Here is a 22,699-nt window from a genome sequence, read left to right on the forward strand (position 1 = left end):
ATTTTATTTTGTTGTGTTGGGCCACTGAGCGCCAATAGAGCCATTGTGGGGTTACAACAAGTGCCTTGTGGCAGTTGCTGAGGAAGACATAATTCCCAGGGATTGAGACCTTCAACCTCACGGTTAGAAACCTGCTTTTCCACTCTAGGCTGCGCTTTTTGTCCAATTGTCCTTGAGCAAGACACTGCTGAAACCACTTAACTCATTAAAAGCAGGAAAGCATCTGTCATTTTAGATTTTAACCACTTTAACCATTATTTTATACTTGGCTATTAAATTATTATTATTAAATCATGAAAATGTGTGCAAATCTTTGAATATATATATTCAAAGATTTTAAGCGAACATTTGTCACTCAAATCTTTGCTTCTTCTGGGGGGTCCCTGGAACTAAATATTTTGAGATGTCGGTCCGCGGCACAGATAATTTTGGGGGTCCTTGACATGACAAAGTTTGAGAACAACTGATATTATAGCAATATAAGTGTTTCAGAAAACTGTTAGGATTTAGAAGACATTTGTAGAATCGGCCTCAGGTCAGGTTAACTGCTCCCAATGAAGCAGGTTGGTTTGATTGATTTATTGAATATTTTATTAGACAGAAATTTAGAAACGGCACGAGTACAGTCAAACACTTTGTCTAAACACCAAAAACGTCCTTGCGGTCTTATTTCCATTGGGGTCCTATGTGTTCAATTCATCAACATATAAAATAGCACCAAAACATTCAATATCATCACAAAATATAAGACACTATATGTACAGATTAGGGGGGAAAAGGGGGTGGGGGTAAAGAAAGGGTGGGGGAGTTGCATGTCTAAGGGAGAGGTGATAGCTACCTCCCCCTTTGGCCTTCTGAAAGGTGCATTTTCAGGGCTGTTTTAAAGGAAGCCAGTGATCTACATTTTTTGAGGGATGGGGTCAGGGCAGTCCACACTTGGGTGGCAGTGCTGTAGAAGGTGAATTTGCCCATGTTTTTTTTATGGGTGGGTGGTACCAGATCGTTGTTTACACTCCCTCTAGTATTGTGGCTGTGGGTGCTGTGCATTGCACCTGCTTGCATTGCACCTGCTGTGCATTGCACCTGCTTGCCTGTGTGTGTGTGTGTGTGTGAATGGGTGAATGTAAGAAACATTGTAAAGTGCTTTGGATAAAGGGGGGCTATAGAAATGCAGACGTCCACAGAGCTGTTTGCAGTCCAGAGGCTGACAGCAGGCCAGAGCAGACAGGGAAGGTAATAATGTAATCTCAGTCTGCACCCAGTATTACCACTCCTCCTCCACCTCCCCAAACGCCACACTGGCCAAAGTCAAACTGTTGGTCGTGGGACATTTGTCGTTTCTCTGCTCAACATGCAAAGTGTGTTGAGACAAGTTGTTGTGATTTGGCAGTGTAATACAATTGAATTGAATGTACCGACCGTACACTATGCCACCTTGGTCTGTGCTTTCACCAAACCGTGCAGTTGAACTCTTATCGGCCCCTCCCTCTGTCACCCCATTGGCCCCTCCCTCTGTCACTGGGCCCCCAAATAATTGGCAGAACACAAAGATTTTTATGATCATTAATATACTAATGATATTAGTGAATGAAATGAAAATCAGCATCTCCAAATCTGAGGCCATGGTTCTCAGCAGGAAACCGGTGGATTGTGCAGTCCGGGTAGGGAATGAGGCTTTGCCCCAGGTGAAGGAGTTTAAGTATCTCGGGGTCTTGTTCACGAGTGAGGGGAGGACGGAGCAGGAGATCAGCCGGAGAATCGGAGCAGCAGGAGCGGTATTGCAGTCGCTGTACCGCACTGTGGTGACGAAAAGAGAGCTGAGCCAGAAGGCAAAGCTCTCGGTCTTCCGAGCAATCTTCGTTCCTACTCTCACCTATGGTCATGAAGTGTGGGTCATGACCGAAAGAATAAGGTCGCGGGTACAAGCGGCCGAAATGAGTTTTCTCAGACGGGTGGCTGGCATCTCCCTTAGAGATAGGGTGAGAAGTTCGGTCACCCGGGAGAGACTCGGAGTAGAGTCGCTGCTCCTTCGCTTGGAAAGGAGCCAGCTTAGGTGGTTCGGGCATCTAGTACGGATGCCTCCCGAGCGTCTCCCTAGGGAGGTCCTCGCTGCACGTCCCACTGGGAGGAGACCCCGGGGCAGACCAAGGACCAGATGGGCGGATTACATCTCCACACTGGCCTGGGAACGCCTCGGGATCCCCCAGGAGGAAGTTGCTAATGTTGCTCAGGAGAGGAAGGTCTGGAGCTCTCTGCTGGAACTGTTGCCCCCGCGACCCGACTCCGGATAAGCGGTTGAAGATGGATTAATATACTACTAATAATATTTTATTACAATGTCTTGGTATATTTTTCTTTCAAAAAAGATATTGATAATTAGGAACTTAAAGTTTACTACGTTAGTTCCATTGATCCAAGTTGGAACACAATCAATGGATTGACACACACACACACACACACACACACACACACAGCCAGTTCATCGGCTATTCAGGAACCTCTCAGACACACAAAAGGCGTGTGTGCACTGCACAGACCAGATAGCATGGAAGAGAAGAGAAGAGAAGAGAAGAGAAGGAGGCTGAGGTGTTCTTTCCACATGGCGTACAGTATCACCTCACCTCTCTGCTGGCTGCAGACGCAAGACGATAGCTCTGCTTTGTGTCTGGCTGATGCGTGAAAGCAAACAAAAGCAAGGAAATGCGTTGTTTACGTAGCGGGCAGCAGTGGTGGAAGAAACTACTCTGATTTTTTTGGAACGTACTTTGTTACAAGTCAAAGGCCTGTTAGTCGAAGTACAAAAGTATTGGCATCAGAATATACTTGAAGTAGAAAAAGTTAAAGTACTCATCATACAGAATGCCCAATTCAGAATCATATTATGTTATTGGATTATAATTATTGATCATTAACCACTTAAGCCGTTTATACTTACTGTACACTGTACACAAAACATTGCCAGTCTACAACGTGTCATGTTGTGAGCTTGTAGATCGGCTATAAAAAAAGAGGATTTTTTAATTAATAATTAATTCATTATTAATAATCTAAATCTGCAAAGTAGCAGGTAACTAAAGATGTCTAATAATTGTTGTGGGGTAAAAAGCACAATATTTGCCTCTGAGATGTATTGGAGTTAGGAGTATTGTATCAAAAACAAGTAAAAGTCCCTACAAAATTAATTAAGTATAGTACTTGAGTAAATGTACTTGGTTACTATCCACCACTGGCAGGTAGGCAGGTTGCTGAACCCAAGTTACCCAGTGAAATCTACAGTGTAATCCTCATATGTTTTGGAACATATGAGGTTTTCCACCCGACACTGCAGAGACGATAATACTGTTACGCTCTTCTGTCTTCTGGGCGTTATTTGGACATCATCGCTCAGCCTGATGTCATGTGTTAACTGCTCTGCTGAAGCCCCGTTGCATTACTGACCGCCGCATTATTATGATCCTTAGTCATAATTCTACTTGTCATACAATGTGAGTGTGAGTGTGAGAGCGTGTGTGTGTGTGTTTGTACACTTGTGAGGACCAAATGTCCCCACAAGTATGGTAGAATTTGAGCAATAGACGTTGTGAGGACCATTTTCCTAGTCCTAGAGTTTTTTGGAGCGTGTTGGAAACCATGCCACACAGATGGAGCAAAGATGAGATTCCTGTGTGGGTGTTCGAATGATTGATCATAATGATGGCATACGAGAGACAGCCAATGTTGAATACTGAAACGTTCTGAAGCAGTCGTACAATGTATAATTGCATAAAGTGATCGGACACTTTGATTAGAGGTATGGGTTGTGTACTTAAAGGAGTAGTTCACCCCAAAAATTACCTCTTTTCTATCAATTACACACCCCATGAAGCCTTGAATTCATGGAGATTTTTTGGCTTTTATCGCATTCCTAAGCCAATAATTTGATATCCGATGGTCTCTCATTTTTTAACATCGTCATGGTGTAACTAGTCCAATTAGTGACATATATCGCTCCGTTGTGCAGTTGATTTGAAATTAATAGTCCAACATTAGTGTCTCATTGACTTCCATTGACGTTCAAACAAAGTCACTCTTTTAGCACATAAATGAACACAAACACAGCTGATTCTGACAATAGGTCAGCTATTTTGTGCTTAAGGATTATTGCCAAAAAATTGCAACGATTTGTAAAAATGGCATTCATAAAATTGGCATTCCAGTAAATTAATACAAACGTATGTGTGCGTGTGCGCGCGCGTGTACGTGCATGCAACATGATGAGAGTGTGGTCCGTCAGAGGTCCTGTCACAGCGTCCCCTCTCATATGACGGCCCTGCCTGCGGTGTTAGCGTGTTGGCGTGTCAGTGAGACGTGTTGTTGTGTGTTCGTTAGCACTGGACTGGTACAGTAGTAGTCAGCTCTCTGGACACGGAGAGAGGGAGAGAAGGAGGGAGGGAGGGGTGTCACTGTACACTCAGCACAACCAGCGTGATATAAGTAAGAGAGTGACGACACTAGCATAGACTCCCATTGTGAGAATGGAATGAGGAAGTTCCAATGTTTGGAACTACAGGAGGCAACATCCCGCTTTGCGGTGAGATCAAAGCGTGACGCAACTCTCTCTCTCTCTCTCTCTCTCTCTCTCTCTCGGGTCTGAGCACAACCACCTCCATGTCTCCACTCTCCATACTAGAGAGACAGAGGGACCAAATGTATTCTGCATCACCTACATACGTACCTACTTAACCCAACAACAGTTTTGTGAGGTTTCCTGTTTCCACCCAACAGTGTCAAATGAACGTCTCACTTGAACATAGTGTGACCCCTGTGCAATCATAGGCAGACTTGTAAAAAGGCGAATATAGCTATGTCAATAACTATATTCCTTTATAGTTATTGACATAAATGACTAAGCCCTTTGACAGGAAATACAAAGCAGCAATTCACATAAAAGCTCTGGCTTTAGGGTCCCCCCCCCCCCCCGAGCTCTTGGGCCCCTGGGCTGAGGCTCAGTAGACCCTGTAGGACCACCTCACACCAGCTATAAGAGCTGTGCATTATTCACCATTCTTGTAGTCCCACTGCACAAAGTCGAGGGTGCATAATTAATTCTGATTAAAGTTTGATAACATTGTCATTTCCAGCCGCCTCTTGGTACTTAAAGGCTATGGTACTGTACCTCACTGCGAGGCTATACAGCTACCACGACAAATTAAGCAGGATTTCTATTCTCATTCCTATGTCGTCTCTGTCGCGTGGAAAGCTCATATGGAGATAGGAGGTTTCTGTCCGACAATGACGATATCCTCTTTGACCCACCGCTCCAGTTCCTTATCATCCATCCTGGTTGTCTTGTCTGTCTTGTCTGAAAGGTTTTGGTTTCCTTTAAGCACGCTGTAGATTGTGACACGTTGTGTTGTCAGCCGAGGTTCCCATGCGAGCAGCAGCAGCGGGCACTGAGTTTTAATCCTATTATAGGCCCTGCTGAACCTCCTTCCTCCCCCGCGTGACGTGAGGCAACGTCCTCATCAAGTATTGATGCCTGCCGGTGGTGCTGCCACTGCTCTTAAACTGAGACATTTTGCCACCGTCGGGGCAGAAACCTCTTCATCTCTCCATACTGTAGTTTAACTTTGTGTGTTTTTTTCGTCAATAACGCCCTACTTGAAAGTAGCAGATCCGTCGCCCGGGTGGCTGGCGTAGTGGTATGGGCACCTAGGCTGCTAATGCTCGAATTAAGGTTCGAATCCCGTTCCCGACAACCTTTCACTGTATTCTATCAAATAAAGGCAGAAAAATCCCCCTAAAAAAAAAGTAGCAGATCTGCAAGCTCGAAACGCGCCACGAAGCGACGCGTTTCAAGCTTATAGACCTGCTACTTTTGCAGTTTTTTTTATTTGAATCCTGAAAAGTAACAGTTTTGGACATATGAGGTTTTTCACCCGACAGACGATGTGTTTGTTTATATGTAGATGTATTTTTTTTCTTCTTTCTTTTTCGGAAAACATTGGCGTTGGCAGCTCGTTCCAGCGGAGTGTTTCGGTGACAAGACGCTGTCACCGCCAACACTCTCTGAAGTACACACTTGATATTCACGGGAGACGTGTTTTGCCGGCGTACTGCCTCGCCACATTAGCATGCACAAACTTTCAAAGTGGAATTTTCCTTCACCATCTCCCGTCGGCGTCGCCTTCCTTTTCGCTTTGTTATTACGTCTCACTCCGGGACCGTTTCACTGGCTGGCTGCCTCTCCATAAATGTCTCCCGGTTGTCCTTTATATCCGACATCTCTTCTCTCTGGGCTTTATTACCTTCTACTTTAACAATGACATTCACATTCTGTCCCATACGGCTTCTCACTTAACTCACTCGTCCCTTATTGCAGTGGTTCTCGAACATTTTCATGTCACGGACCCCCCCGTCCCCCCGTCAAGGACCCCCGTAAGATATTTGTGTTGTTAATTAATTCATTAATTTATTCATAATAGGACCACAATGGAAACAAGCCCTTAGGGCTTTTTGTGTTATCCTTTTAGCATCATTGTATAATCGTACCACTGTACTATCCTGCAAACTGTCAATAAAATATTTAATCAATCAATCAAGGCCGGGTTACATTTGGTTTCATTCGTACACAATCAGAGTTACAGTCCCATAAAGGGTCCATTTGGACCCCTGGTTGGTCCTGGGACCCGACCTTGAGAACCACTAATATATTTTATTTTATTTATTTTTTATTTTATTATTTTTGGGGCTTTTATGTCTTTATTGATATGACAGGAAATGGGGAGAGTGATGGGGAGTGACATGCAGCAAAGGCCGTCGGGATCGGTACTCGAACCCGTGCCACACTCAGGCTCAGGCTACATTAGAGCCTAGGTGCCTGGACCGCTACGTCAGCGGTCCGGGCCGAGAACCAGTAGTCTTGATACCACTGAACTCGGTGAGTGTGGTTATAAATACGACTCTGATCCCGCTGACCTAAATTACGTCATGTCTGTGGGTTTGTTGTTGTTGTGTTGGCTTGTTGTTTGTTTAGACTGTAGGTAACCATAGTAGCGCTACAGAAAAGGGAAACTGGGGAAAGGGTACAGTGGGAAGTGTTCCAGGGCGCTCCAGGTGTAAGCCACCTGCCAGCGGAGCTGCAAGGTGACTCCAGCAGGTCACCTCTCTCTGGATATCATAGTAATTAGAGATCCTTGCAGTTGCAGCAGGTGTCGTGGACAAAATGCCATTCACTTTATGAACATACATCCCACGCTGGGGTGAAAACAGGACACAAAAAAGTCTATTTCAGACCCTGTTGTTCACAGCCTGCTTGTTCTAGCAGCACTCTCTATGACAGTGGTTCCCAAACTTTTTAGCTTAGAGACCCAAAAGATAAATTTGATGTCTCCCCAGGACCCAAAGTATTGCATTGTATACAAATAATTATGGATTTCCCCCCCCCCATTTATTCATGAAATTCTTTTGAAAAATGTTTGAATTTCTTATTGATTCATGATGTTTTGGGGGAATTTTTGGAAAATCTTTTGAAATAACAATAATAATTTAAAAAAAAATAGGAATCGGAGAATAAAGGGATATTTACTTACCATGACAATGGGTCCGCGACCCAAAGATGGGTGTCGACTCTCAACCTACTGTTTGGGAAACAGTGCTCTATAATAATCTCTCAGATTCCCCATTTGCAGTTTCAACGTGTACTGTACATTCTAAGACAGAGACACAGGAGGCAATTACAATGGTTCATTACTATCTTCCTCCCCTCTGAGAGAGCTCTGTGCCATCCTTGGATAGCGCTGTCACAAAGCAGCAGGCCTATAGGCCGGAACATGACGAGATGGAAGCAGGATGTGGATGCCTGGACATGGGTTTGTGTCAACATATAGGCCTCAGTAGTCACACAGCAGCAGGGGTTGGTTAGTTAGTGTGAGAATCTGCTGCTTCTGCAGTGTGGGGTAGAAACAGAACATTCTGAACTCCGAATACTATTACTTAATGGTAGTATTTCCAAATATTTCCCTTACATTGGAGACTTGAGTTTGAATCCGGGGGGATTCACATCAATTCAGTACAACACTGGTGATGACCTACAGGGCGACTAAGGTCAAATGGCAATCCCTCTCTCTGCAGGATACGATTCAGCCCTACACCCCTTCCTGTGTACACTACTTTAATCATCTGACGTCTGTCCCTCCCTTTGCTACTGTATGACACCCTGGCCAACATTCCTGGCATCCTCTTCTCCCAAGTTGTGGAATGTCCTCCCGCCTCCCATCTCAGTCAGGACTGCAGCCTCACTCCCCATTTTCCACTGCAGTCTGAAAACTTCAGATTCCATCTCACCCCCTAGAAAGTCATTATTTCTTTGTATAAGTACTTGTTGTTGCCTATATTTAGATAGATGCTAGTTATGATATCCAGATGTACGATGGTTGGTTGTTCACGGATGCTGGTTTTGTTATTCTAGACAGATGTTAAGTTTGATATCCACCTGCTCTCCGATTTCCTACCTGTCAACTCCTGTTTTTCTCGTAATTTTTCTGTATTTTTACCCTTCTCTCCAACTGTCCTCCCATTTAATGATACTTTTTACTTTAATTTCTTAATGAAATATATATAACACAACGCTAAGACAACACAAACCTAACACAACGCCTCGCACTCGCTATTTCCCAGTTCAAATATGATTATTTTGGCGGGTAGCGGCCTGAAAAGTCTGGGAACCCTTGCCCTAGTTGGAGAGAACAGCACATGGAATGAAACGGCTGACACACCATCGCACCATGACACCCTAGACCTGTTCTCTTTGGCACTCAATTTACTCCACCGTTTACCCTGTTGTTGGTTGACTAGAGTTCCAGTCATAAATTACCCCAGACCGTGCACTTAATTTGCACTTAATACACTTGAATTGGTGAATGCAGCCAAGTAGCACCTGTCTATAAGTCCCGGATTACTCCGATTTATAATTTAGACGTTTAGACGCTCTTGTCCAGTGAGACATGTGCACGTGCGAGATCGGAATAAGCCGAGTAAGCATAAAATCTGATCAATAAACTACGTGAATTATCCTATAAATAGAGTGCAGAGAGAACGGCGTATAGTGCCTCAAAGAAACTAGGATACCAGGTAAACAATGAACCTAACATCTGTCTAAAGAACATACACTGTACATTATGTGACTATTATCTCCCTTTGCCAGAGAAGATCCCACTTTGTGCTGAGTGGTACAGTACTGTAGGTGTTTGGTTTCCCATGCAGGAGACCCAGGTTTGAATCCAGGGGGTTACATACTGTCTATATTAACCACTTAAACCGTATACAGTATACTTAGTTGACCAGGGTCCCTGGGGGTCCGCAAAAGTGTCAATTTTGGGGGTCCTTGACATGAAAAAGTTTGAGAACCACTGGTCTAGTGCATAGAAAAGGTTATAGACAACCTTGTTCTTCGACCTACTTACTATTGTGTGTTTTCTGATAGTCTCTCTCATTTTCTATTGTGATATGTGTGCATGCACTCACTATTAGACGTGACTCTGAACCCGATGACTTTTTTACGTCACGTCTGTGTTTTTGTTGATCTCGGCTTTGTTGTTGTTGTTTGTTTAGAGGCACTGGTAACCATAGTAGCACGGCTACAGGAAAGGGAAACTGGGGAAAGGGTACAGCGGGAAGTGTTCCAGTGTTGTACTGGGAAACCCGGCCCGTGTAAGCCACCTGCCAGCGGAGCTGCAAGGTGACTCCAGTAGGCCGTCCGCCCTGCGTATTAGAGTAATTAGAAATTAGTCCAGGCCTAAATGTTTAATTAGCTCAGGGGGGGTGGCAAAACACGACACGCATGTGTAACTCTTTAGTGGCCAATGAAACACACACACACACACGCGCGTGTGGTCGCGTGGTCCAGCCCGGAAAAGGTTTGCTCTTGTGACAGCGGATTGATGCGGCAGAGCGAGTTTTGAGAGACTGTGTACTGTAGTAGAGACTAGTGCATGTCTGTGTGTCTGTGAGTGTTGGTGTGTGTGTGTGTGTGTGTGTGTGTGTTTGTTGCTTGTGTGGTGGTGGTCTGAGAGATAAGCCTCTGTTGTGTGTGAACGTCTGTATTGGAACATCGACGGCAGTGTGTGTGTGTGTCAGCTGCACAACCCGGAGAAAAAGGCTGAAGCTGTGTGTGTGGTATATTTTTTTCCCTTCTTTTTTGATCAGAGAGAAGCAAGATGGAGATAAAACGGCTCTCATCCTAGCAGAGAGAGGTAGCAGCGGGTCTCTACGGGGAGGGGATGACACACACACACACACACACACACACACACACACACACACACACACACACACACACACACACACACAGTGGAGAGATGAAAAGCGGTGCCGATCTGGAGGGGAGGGGTTGCTTTCGGAGGCTTGAAGTCCTATTTTTTGGCTGGAGCAGTGGTTACCGCAGATGGACATTTTTGTTGTTGTTATTGTGGTGGTTCTTCATGTTGCTCGTTTTCGTCTGTCTGTCTCTCTCTATCTGTCTGCCCCCCCCCTGTCTGTCTTGCCCCCTAGCACTTCACTCTCCCTGTACCCCTTCTTGCCGCCTTCACTTTCGATTGATGCCAGCGACTGACCAGGATATGGCTACCATGCAGACATAATCCTGGTCACTCGCTCTCATGTCTTTTGTTTTTCTTAGATCAGTTTTTCCTTCCTCCACAAATGTTCAGAATGTGATTTAGATTGCATCTTTAACAATGTGATTTAGATATTGTGCCATTTAGACGGATGCTAAGGTTCATTGTTTACCTGGTTATCTCATACAACAGTTTCAAATTTCAATGTGTGGAATGTTGTTTAGATGAGCACGTTTTGTAATGTTTAGACAGAATAGATGCTAGGTTCATAGTTTACCTGGTATCCAAGTTTCTTGCCATTTTTGCTATAACCATTATTTTATACTTTTTTTGCAAACACATTTTTGCAAATCTTTGAATATATATTTTTAAAACGAACAATTGTAACTCCGATCTTTGCTTCTAAACTAAATATTTTGAGATGGGGGTCGGCAGCCAAATACATATCATTTTGGGGTCCTTGACATGAAAAAGTTTGAGCACCACTGATATAGAAACTTTTTCAGAAACCTGTTAGGATTTAGAAGACATTTGTTGATGCGTTCCTGGATTGAATGGGTAATTAATTAGTTTTTTGTACGTCACTCTGGGTAAAAAAAACAAAATGCCTAAATTGTAATTGTAAATACTCCCTCTTTCTCTCCCCTTCCTCCTCCCTGTGACAGATATGTGTCACAAAGATGTCCACACGCAGCTGCCAGGGAACGGACTCGGTCATCAAGTCGCCCCTGGACACCATCCCTGAGGACAAGAAGGTGCGGGTCCAGCGCACGCAGAGCGGCTTCGACCCCTTCGAGAAGCCCACCAGCCAGGTGAAGAGGGTCCACTCTGAGAACAATGCCTGCATCTCCTCCTCTAAGGCCACCTCCACCGGGAAGGAGTCGCCCAAGCTGCGCCGACACTCCAGTCCCAGCTCTGTGAGTGGAAGGGATCCACCCCCCCCCCCCCCCCCCCCCCGACACACACCAACAACACCACCATCTCATTACTAAAGTACAATGGATGCTGATGGTCAATACCTTACAGGAGGGGTCTTCAACAGGGGGGGTCCGGGTCGGGACCCCTAGGGGGTCCTCAGAGTTACTACAGGGGGGGCGCCAAATCTTTTTGTGATATGTATTTTTTTTTTTTTACGAGAACTTTAGCCAAACATAGCAGATCTACAATAGCAGATCTACAAGCTCACAACTCCTCGTGCTGCGAGGTGTTGTGAGCTTGTAGATCGGCGATTTTTGGCATTTTTGGCATATTTTAGGTGTAGAGGGAAAAAAGAGCAGACCACATAAAAAAAACAAAAGTTTCATCTGAAACACAATTTTATACAATATAGAGGGGGTCCCTGCTTCATATCTCTCTCAGCTAGGGCGTCCTTGGCCTGAAAAACGTTGAAGACCCCTGCCTTACAGTATAGTAGAGTCTGTATAGTGACTTCTGTCTCACCATATATTGTTGGGCAGAAACCTCTTATCTCCATATTCTAACTTTTTGTGATTTTTCCTAAATTAACGCCCCACTTGATCATACTACAGCGTCACACAAAAGCATCAAAAGTAGCAGATCTGCAAGCTCGAGCTTGTAGATCTGCTACTTTTAATGCTTTTGAATTTTAATCCTGAAAAGTTACCGTTTTGGACATATGAGGTTTCCACCCGACGGAGACGATAAGTAACATAGTTACTACTATAGTCCATATGTTACATATAAACAATGTAGATCACAAAATGGTTCACATTTGTTCATTCATTTTATAACTACAACTCAACATTGAGATAGTATCCAAAAACAAAGATTTAACCATGCAATTAAATGTTGAGTTTATATGTAATGTAACTATGTCACTTATGATGAGAGACACAACTCGTGTACAGAACTTATGTAGCCATTTGTATCCATTGTATGTTTCCTAATGAGAACGGGCTCCCCCAATACACACTCACTCACTCACACACACACACACACACACACACACACACACACACACACACACACACACACACACACACACACACACACACACACCTGATATTTGCGTCACACTGGTTTCCATAATTGGGTGCTGTGCATGTGTGTGGGTTGGAATGTGTGTGTAGGGGGCTGGGCTACACGGACACAATCAAACATCACAATATTGTTAATACCTCAATATCCACATCGTTAATATAATATCGTATTGGGACGATCATATACATTTTTCTTTGACATATATCATAAATCTCATAAAAGAAAAATGGCAAAACATAGCTGATACACAAGCTCACATATCGTGATGCGACACGTTGTGAGCTTCTAGATCAGCTGTTTTGAAAGTTTGTGAATTTTCTTTTTAGTATAAAATAGAGCTTAACTCATACACTGCCAGAGTTAAAACACTTGCCAGCGAAAAAGGCGATTACACTGTACCTTTGAAAAATCTTATATATATTCTCCGTGACCGCGATCCTCACGGACATCGATTCGTTACAAGCACGGGGTGGCTGGCCCGCGATCCTCCATTCCAGAGCTATATGACCGTTTAATGTGGCTTGTTTTTTGAAAAACACTTTCAAAGAGTCGTCTTAAATAAGTCGCCCTTGGCAGTGTGGACAACGTCTCGTCAGAAGTCGTCCTTGCCAGTAAATGAGTTAAAGGAGCACTTTCAACCCATTTTCAACCTTATCGTCGTGTAATTGGGCCTCACTAATGCTCATTTTAACATGCCACCATTTCTGTCCTGTATTCACTGTGTCTCAGAGGAGGGCTGGTGGACAGTTCAGAAACGTGCCTACCAGTGACATCATCGATGGGGAATCTAAACAAATAGAAACTACAGCCTTTTTTAATTTACTGGAAAGTTAGCATGCTATAACCGAAGCCATTGTTTTTGCATTAATACAAACAATAAAGTTTGGAATGAACAAACCTGCCTCTACCGCCGATGTCACTGGTAGGCAGGTCTCTGAACTGTCCACATAGGCAGAAATGAAGACCATCTTATAGTGAGCATTAGTGAGGGCCAGTTATATGAAGATACGCTGATATGGATATCATCCCAGACCATAATCTAGTGTTATATCACAATATTGCTATAATATGAACATATTCCCCAGCCTTAGTTGTGTGATTTCTTTTGATCTATTTCTGTGCGTTTGTACCCAAACGTGCACATACACACGTTAGTGTGTGTCTGCAATCTGCATGCAAATGTTATCCCCCATGTATCAACGCTCTGTCAGAACATATTTAAGTTCAGCAGGTGGTTCGTTTCAACCCCATTTCCCTCTACCTTAATTGGAAACAAATTAATCAGGACGGCGCTGTTTTCCCACGGCTAATCGGGCCCCGTTTTTGCAATCATGCAAATGAGGTATTTCCAAAGCCCTTTGCAATGCGTTCATATTTTAAATGTTGTTTCATTTAGCTCTGAACGCCACCCCAAAAAAAAACAAGACGCTTAATTGCCGAGCACACAAAATAAAGATTTAATAACCGAGATAACGTGGTGGATGTGAGCCTTTGATTTAGTGCCTGGCTGGCAACGCCGAGGCCAAGACGACGAGCGGACCCGTTTGAGCTGTCGCGATAATCACAAACCTGTAAATTGGCTGACACACACACACACACACACACACACACACACACACACACACACACACACACACTCCCGTCGCCTAGGCAACGCGGCCCTCCACCCCCTCCCCCTCCCCAACTCTCTCATAAACATTTCATAGAGAAGCACTTAGGTTGAGGAGATGGTCCAGTGCTTTGGGATGGAGGCTCCTTAGTGCCTCCAATCCTCAAGGGTTTTTTACCCCACTAGCTCCCCCTATAACCCGCCACTTAACCAGTCAGTTAATGCAAGGTTCTCAAACTGCTTCGTGCCAAGGAAGGACCCCCACATTAATATGTATTGGACCCCCATCTGAAAATGTTTTGTGCCAGGGATGTAAAAAAAAATAACTATCAAGATTATTCCAAATTTGTGAATCACAATTCATTCAGCATGTCCAGGGTTCGTCCAGAGAAAAGGTCAGATGAGAAGACCTTTGTAGAATCCCCAGAAGCAAAGATTTGAGTTGCTTTGAAAAAATATATATATTCAAAGATTTGCCAAGTTTTCACGATTTTTCCAAAAAATTGCTCATTTGCTCATTGCGCAGCACTCGCTATGAGCTTGTACATGTGCTATTTTTGAATAGCCAAAGAAATCTAAAAAGATTAGACTCCGATTGGCTGGGCTGTAAATTAAAGTCTGTGGTTGGTCAATAGGAGGTCCGTGGTTGTTGGTTAATTCATTATGTCTGTTGAAGGTCGGGAGGAGGGTGTGTGTGTGTGTGTGTGTGTCTGTGTGTCTGTGTGCGTCCGTGGCTAATCTCGCAAACGACTACACCGATCAATGCCAAATTCCTTGTGCGCAGTCAATCCCCCAATATTTTTTCTCAAATCCCCACAACCTTTGTTGCTATATTTTTGTAGTTTTCTTTCTTTGTGAATCCATAATCTTAAAAAAAATTACGTCCAGTTATGGAGTTGCACACGGCTCCATATTTGTGTGCTGGCCTGCCGCCTGCCGGGTACCGACCCGGCGTTGCCCGGGTGACGGTTACTGACGAGATGGTCATTTTGACAACATGTCGCGATACACTGGCAATTGGTACTGCCGATGGAAAAGCTCACTACACGTCACAGCGTGACACCAAACTGAAACGTCACAAAGAAACACGTTGGCAACGCTTTAATTAAAGGTTGTGTCTGTAACGCCAGACAAGCTGATTGACGTGTCACAACTTATCTGTATCTGTCTTAGCGTACGACTCTAATGATGCAATACGACGCAGACAACAGGCATTGCCGGTTAATGCCAAACGTTGCCCGCGAAAAAATCGCCTTGCTGACACACACGGAAGTGCAGTATCGACTGTGAAGCAGTGGTGTAAAGTAACTAAGTAGATTCATTTAAGTACTGTACTTAAGGACAATTTTGAGGTATTTTTACATTAGTGGAGTATTTCCAATTTTCAATACTTTTACTTCTACTCCACTACATCTCAGAGGAAAATATTGTACTTTTACTCCACTACAATTATTTGAAAATGTTATTTACTAGATTTTTATTACTAAACATACATTAACCACTTAAGCTCTATATATATTTCGGCTGTTTGAAAATAGATCTACAAGCTCACAAGGCGTCGCGATGCAACTTCTTGTGAGCTTGTAGATCAGCCATTTTCAAAAGATTTGTATACATTTTGAAAACTTGAAATGAGTACTTTTACTTTTGGTACATTTTGATGCCAATACTTTTGTACTCTTACTCAAGTAAATTTTGAATTCCGGACTTTTACTTGTAACAGAGTATTTCTACATTGCAGTATTGATACTGTTACTTACTGTAAGTAAAACATTTGAGTACTTTTTCCACCACTGCTGTGAAGTCCAGGCAAATCAGCGCTTCTCCAGAACCGGCATGCGATGCGGCACACGTTGCATCTTAAATCTGATACCACTGCGAGACTAGACAGATTGGTTAGCCTGTTCGCGCAGCACACACACACCCCTGAAGCAAACCAAGCTTTAATCAGGACCTGACATCAAAAGGCAGGGATGAAAAAGGGTGAATCCTTCCCAAAATTCCCATCGGCCGGGGTCGTGTACTCTTGTTCAAAGTTTTACCTTGAAGCGAAATGTGAAACCAATGGTGCTTTTCGCGCTCGTGAAGATCCCGGTTGAGCCCAATTACAGCTTCTTCCATGTTTGTGGTGCGTGGCACGTATTCATCAGTCAGGACCGCTCAGAGCTTGACATAATCCCGAGCTTTCGTGTGTGTGTGTCGCTCTCAACATGACTCTGCATCAGGGGTCTTCAACGTTTTTCCGCCCAAGGAACCCCTAGCTGAGAGAGGGATGAAGCAGGGAGCCCCTACTACTGTACATATTGGGCAAAATTGTGTTGCAAAACTTTTTCATAGATTTCTAGATAGCTTCATAGACTTGTTTGACAGCACTGTCATCAGTGTATGAGGGTTAGGGTGTGTTGGATTCATGTTAATGGGTATTTTCAGACATTTAACCACGTAAACCCTCAGAAGATACCGGTATTAAACTCCCCTCCCCGTAGTAACTCTGAGGAACCCCTGTTGAAGACCCCTGCGCTACTGTACTTGCTAAACGACTGCATTGTAAAGTGTGTGTGTGTGTGTGTGTGTGTGCGCATGTATGTGCGGTGCATGTTAATTTTCCAGGCACACATGTAAATATGTGTATGTGCTTTATTCTGTAGGTGCAGTAAGTGAGATTGTTTTGCTAAAATAACTCGATATTCTTAAAGTAATCATTTGCTATAGCAAGAAGGCAGCAGACACTATTTTGAACTGGAACACTATGAAATTGAAGCCGATAAATACTCTCTCTCTTGATTGGATGAAATCGGCAACCCCCCAAATGGATTTTCTGTTTATTTGAGCGATGGAGAGACGGGGAGACCCAAAGATCGAAAGGCAGAGCTTTAACTTTTTAACAAACAAACACATTTTTTTGTTTTAACCAAAGAATATCACTTATAGCTCCTTTCAAGACGCTGTACAATGTGTGCAAATGTGTGAGCAGTTGTTTTGGCGTCCGTAACAAGTAATAATATTGGTTCCAGATCTGTGATTTAACTAGAATATCCTGTGCCTAAAACGTATATCCTGTGTCTAAATCTTATTTCCTGTACCTAAATCTTAGGTAAAAATGCTTGGCAGCAATGGCAGCTCAGTTTGGGAACTGACCTCCAGAGGTGGTAATTTACCACTGGTAAGTACTTAAGTAAAACTACTCCGCTCCTTTACTTAAGTACTTTTTCCCGAGGATCTGTTCGATTACTTGAGTATGTTTATTTGTGTCTGCTTTCAGCTTTACTGCACTACAACGTGAAAGAAAATATTAACTTTTTTACTCATACCTTTCCTCATGCACCTCAAATGTACTTGGCAACTCTAAGCCAATGAAAAACTCCCTTTGAAAATAGTGTGCAAGTTATTGATGTTGTCAGCATGTTCAGCCTGGTTCCTATGTTATTTTTATCGAAGATGGCAATATCTAAGATCATATTTTAACCCATTAAGACCTCAGACCGATTCTACAAATGCCTTCTAAACGAGTAGTGCCAAGGACCCCCAAAATGATATGTATTTGGCTGTGGATCCCCATCTAAAAATGTTTTGTGCCAGGGACCCCCAGAAGTGAAGATTTGTGTAAAAAAAAGGAAACATTTTTCAAACACTTTCAAGATGTTTCCAAAAATAGCAGATGTACAAGCTCACAGCGTGGCACGAAGTGACGCGCTGTGAGCTTGTATATCTGCTATTTTTGAGAACCACTGTTCTAAACCAATGTTCTAAATCCTAAGAGTTTTTGTATGTTGTTGTTGTTGTTGTTGTCAAATTTGAGGCAAAGGGTCAAAACGTCATTCTAAAACGTTACACTAAAATGTTACAATGTTACACTTGCACTTTGAAGCCTGATGCATACAAGCCTGATACATACAAGCCTGATAGCAGAGCTTGTAGGTTTGCTATTCCCGCCATTCTCAGCATGCGACATGTACAGTACGTCACGCGACGGAGCATAACTTAGGCTTAATCCCTTACCATGCACAGAATAAAACTAAGGACTACAAACACAGTCACTCAACGCCACCTGTAGCCGACAGAAACGAACGGCTGTACGTACATATAGCGTGTATTTAAACAGCCAATCCCCCCACAGCACATAGAGAGAGAGGGGGGGGGGGTGGTGTGGGTGAAAAAAGGCCATATGCAGCATTCTACAATCCACTTGATTGCTGATTCATGGGAATGAAAAATGCATGAGAAGAAGTGCAGCAGGCTCTTAAAGCCTGCGAGGAGGGCAGATGAAATGCATTGTAGCCCCTCCCATCTCTGCTCACTCAGGGGGGGGGGGGGGGGGGCACCAAGGCTAATTTCAGCAAGGGGAGTCTAGGGTTTTTCAGGCCAAGGACCCCTTAGGTGAGAGAGAGTTGAAGCAGGGACCCCCACTACATATTGTATAACATTGTGTTGCAGATAGAAAACTTGATCCTTGGCTCAGTACTTGGTTTGTTCCTTTTTCTCTCTACACCAAATCACTTTGCTGAAAATATATAATATTTTTGGCTAGAATAGGGATGCTAGGGTTCAAGTGGTTAATTTAAAATGTTCTTTAAAAAAAAGAAAAAAAACAGCTTGCAGATCTGCTACTTTTGATGCTTTTGTGTGACGCTGTAGTATGATCAAGTAGGGCGTTAAAGCAGTAGTTCGCCCCCAAAAACTCTTATTTTCTGTCAATTGCACACCCCATGAAGCCTTGAATTCATGGGTTTGTTTTTGTCGCATTCCTAAGCCAATAATTTGATTACCGGCGGAAAGATGCTAATGTATCCGGTAGGAGACACAAAGTAGACTCTTTATGTCTCCTACCGGAAATACACCCAGTCATCAAATTATTGGCTTAGGAATGCGACAAAAACAAAAAGAAATCCATGAATTCAAGTCTTCATGGGGTGTGCAATTGACAAAAAATAAGTCATTTTTTTGGGTGAACTACTCCTTTTATTTACGAAAAAACAACAAGTTAAAGTATGGAGAAAAGAGGTTTCTGCCCCCTACAGCAAAGATATAAGATTTAATGATCCTTGTGAACAGCACTACGCCATTCAATCCCCGTTTAATTGGCAGTTTGGGCCGGTTGTGAGTGAATATATTGTGCTACCTGGGTGCAATAGGAGCCGGCGGTGCCCCGTAACGGCCCTGTAAGCTCTGCTTGAGCTGTGATTTGTGAGCCGCAGCCTGTGTCCAGCTGAGCCTGGCTTCCTGTGCAGAGCTCCCAGGGGCTTCTCTAAATGTTTGTTTAGAGAAGAAAAAAGACCCTCAGAAATGCTGAGCTTATTAGCGCTGCAGAAGAGATGACATGATATCACTATAGAGCAGTTTCAACCTTTTTCATGCCAAGGACCCCTAAATTGGTATACATTTGGCCGCGGACCCCCATCTGAAAATGTTTTGTGCCAGGGACCCCCAGAAGAGAAGATTTGTGTTAAAAAATGCAAAACATCTACAAAATTATTCTAACACCTTCAAGATTTTTCGAAAATGTTCAAACTTAGCAGATCTACAAGCTCGCAGTGCGGCACAAAGTGGTGCGCTGTGAGCTTGTGTATCTGCTATTTTTGAATAGCCAACATGGATAAAGGGGTGAAAATGTATTAATACCTTTTGCTGGGGACTCTCTGGACCACTGGTTGAGAACCACTGCTATAGAGGGACGATTGCAAGTAGAGCGCCACAAACCGGCAGAGAAACGTACCTTAGATTAAAATGGAGATCATAGACAGGACCAGTCTGTTCTCATTTATTTAGCGGTCCCATTTGCACGTCCCGTTTGCACGTGCGCAAGCGTGTGTGTGTGTGTACAGTATACTAAATGCGAGAGCCAAATGTCCCCACATGTATAGAATGCATTAAATAGACATTGTGAGGATAATTGTCCTGGTCCTCACAGGAGAAATGGTTGTTTTTATGGTTAAAGATTTCTAGAGTTCAAAAATGGCAAACATCTGCTTTTTCTTGTCTTTAGCAAAAAAAATGGCTTTAATGAAATCACACTTCTAAAATGTTGATGTCCTCACAAGTATAGAAGTAATACAAACGTGTGTGTGTGTGTGTGTGTGTGTGTGTGTGCGTGTGTGTGTGTGTCTATGTCTTTACATCGCCGTGTGCCGATGTGTGCTCGCCAGTGCGTGTGCTCGCCAATGTGTGTTACTGTACGTGCGTCTCGTCCTCCTCACATGCGCACACAGAACACGCTCTCATGCACAACCAGCAGCAGACAGCGTTGACAGCAGAGCTAAATAATTCCCCAGGGATTGTCTGGAATCTGCCACCGCCTCCCCTAAGCTTTGACAGACCCAAGACAATTTACTGTTCTGTATATGTATTACAGGAAAGAATCGTTAGACAAAACACTCCTTAAATCTACAAGACTTCTACGAGACTTAGGGCAAAAATGTTTACTTAGCGCTGCGCAATAGACTGTGTATCCACAGTGGTACCATAGCTCTACATTCTAATAGTAATCATTGCTATAGAGTCTTTGTTCAGTAAAAGGGGGTTCTCCCTGTCTCTCCAGCTCTTTATACTAAACGAGGTCAGGATACCAATTTTATCCAATCAGGAGAGAGCACTCGTACAGGATACAGGATAAACAAGTGAAATGACTCGAAGAAATGAGCAGACAAAAAATGTAAACTGGAACACTATAAAACTGAAGATGAGAAATGGGTACTCTTTCCTGATTGGATGAAATTGGCAACCCGCCTTAAAATGTATTTTCTGTTTATTAAACAGCTGGAGACCCCCTGCTAATGAACAATCACACCGCAATGATTACTATCAGAATATAGAGGTTGAACTTTTTAACAGAAAACTATGTTTGTTTTAACCCAAATATATCACTTAAACTGCCTTCAATATAGGCTGTAACATGGAGGCACACTTGTATAATTTTGGAAGTTCACAGACATCATTATTCACAACGGGTCAACAAATCTCTAGCAGGGGTCGGCAACCTTTTTGACATGAAGTGCCATATTTTCTTGATAGTCAGGGTGCCATATCAATAGTAAGTTTAATTATGACACCACATCCAAATAAAATATTTCCAACAGATTTTGATTGTCCATAATACATAACAACCTTTATTTATTTTCTTCTTTAGAAATATTTTCTTTCGCATCAGGATGTAATGATCATTAGACTCAAAAAAGCCACCTATCTCCCAGACTCCCTCCCCAGTCAGAGTTAGGAGTTTGAAAGAATGTAGAATTATGTGCAGGATGTAATTTGCATACAGATGTGAGGGGATTTAATTTAACTGTTTTTTTTTAAATTGTAAAGAAAAAATCCTCTCTCTCACACTTATGCCAGTGTGTCAGTGATCACCCTCCCCTGTGCCAATGTTGGCACCCGTGCCTAAGGTTGCCTACCCCGGCTCTATAGTGTCTAGTCTCTATTGTGTAGTCTCTAGTCTTTGTTGTCCAGTCTTTATTGTCTATAGTATCTAGTTCCTATCGTGCCCTTGCAGGTTGCGTTTAGCCGTTGACATTCAATCATTGATTAGGAGGGTGTACAGTAGCAGGTAATGGACGTTTTCCAGGGCGTGAAACGTTACGCAACAAGATACAGTAGAAGTCGCGTTCCCCTGGCTCTCCTCTTACCTCGCGTTGTCACGTGTCATCCATCATACTTTTGTGCCTCCTGTCAGAACCTTATGATCCGTGAGAAACGTGACACCCGGCGGCTCCAGGTCCGTGGCTCCCAGGCAGCGCCAGGGCCTCTTTTTTTTCCGAGAGCTATACGGCTCACCAAACACTCATTAAATCCCTCTTTTCTCTGTGAACAGCGAACACACGAACGCATTGTTCTGTTAGCGCTTAAGGATTACATGCTAGTCAAAGTCGAGTCAATTTAATTTGTGTTGTGCCACCAAATCACATCAAGTTGTGTCGTGACACTTTGCACTTTAGCGACTTGCTGCTTGATCCTCTCCGATACATTTTCCTTTTTTAACTGTTCATGTTTAGTATGTTCTCTCGTCTTATTACTGTTGCCCTTTTTATCGATTGTACATTTTTTTCTCCATATGATTCATTATTATTATTATTAATTTATTTTTGACTCTGTAGGGAACATCCAACAATTCATATATAGGTTTACACTCTATAACATTGGAAGGATCAGACCCTTCCTCACCCAGGAGTCAGCCCAGCTCCTTATCCAGACCTCAGTCATATCAAAACTTGACTACTGTAACTCTCTCCTTACTGGCCTCCCGTTAAGACCGGGAACGCATCTGTGTCATTTTAAGATTTATTTTTATTTTATTTTTTATGTTTTAAAGCGAACCTTTTTACCATTTTTAGGGGGGGGGGGTCCCTGGAACAACATATTTTGAGATTAAAACTTTTAGGATTTAGAAGACATTTGTTTCCCCAGAAACAAAGATTTGAGTTACAAATGTTCGCTTTAAAAAAAGTTCAAAGATTTGCACAAACTTTCATGATTTTTCAAAAAAATGCATACACTCTAC

The 22,699-nt window shown here is 43.2% G+C and overlaps 1 protein-coding gene across 2 annotated transcripts in view; it reads left to right on the forward strand.

Moving 5' to 3' along the window:
• The first annotated feature begins 11,263 nt into the window (after positions 1 to 11,263).
• The window catches only part of cdk14 (cyclin dependent kinase 14), a 190,468-nt gene continuing 179,032 nt past the window's right edge, over positions 11,264 to 22,699 (forward strand). Inside the window, exons 1-2 of one of the 2 annotated variants that reach the window (XM_080427708.1) lie at positions 11,265 to 11,512; positions 17,300 to 17,368. In XM_080427708.1, the coding sequence (XP_080283834.1) occupies positions 11,276 to 11,512; positions 17,300 to 17,368 (306 nt within the window). In that variant the 5' untranslated portion in view covers positions 11,265 to 11,275. Of the gene's footprint in view, positions 11,513 to 17,299; positions 17,369 to 22,699 lie in introns of both variants that reach the window. The other variant, XM_080427709.1, reaches the window with a different exon arrangement.

The sequence above is a fragment of the Gymnoscopelus braueri genome, assembly GCF_963280865.1.
Source record: "Gymnoscopelus braueri genome assembly, chromosome: 4".
Classification (NCBI taxonomy): Eukaryota; Metazoa; Chordata; class Actinopteri; order Myctophiformes; family Myctophidae; genus Gymnoscopelus; species Gymnoscopelus braueri.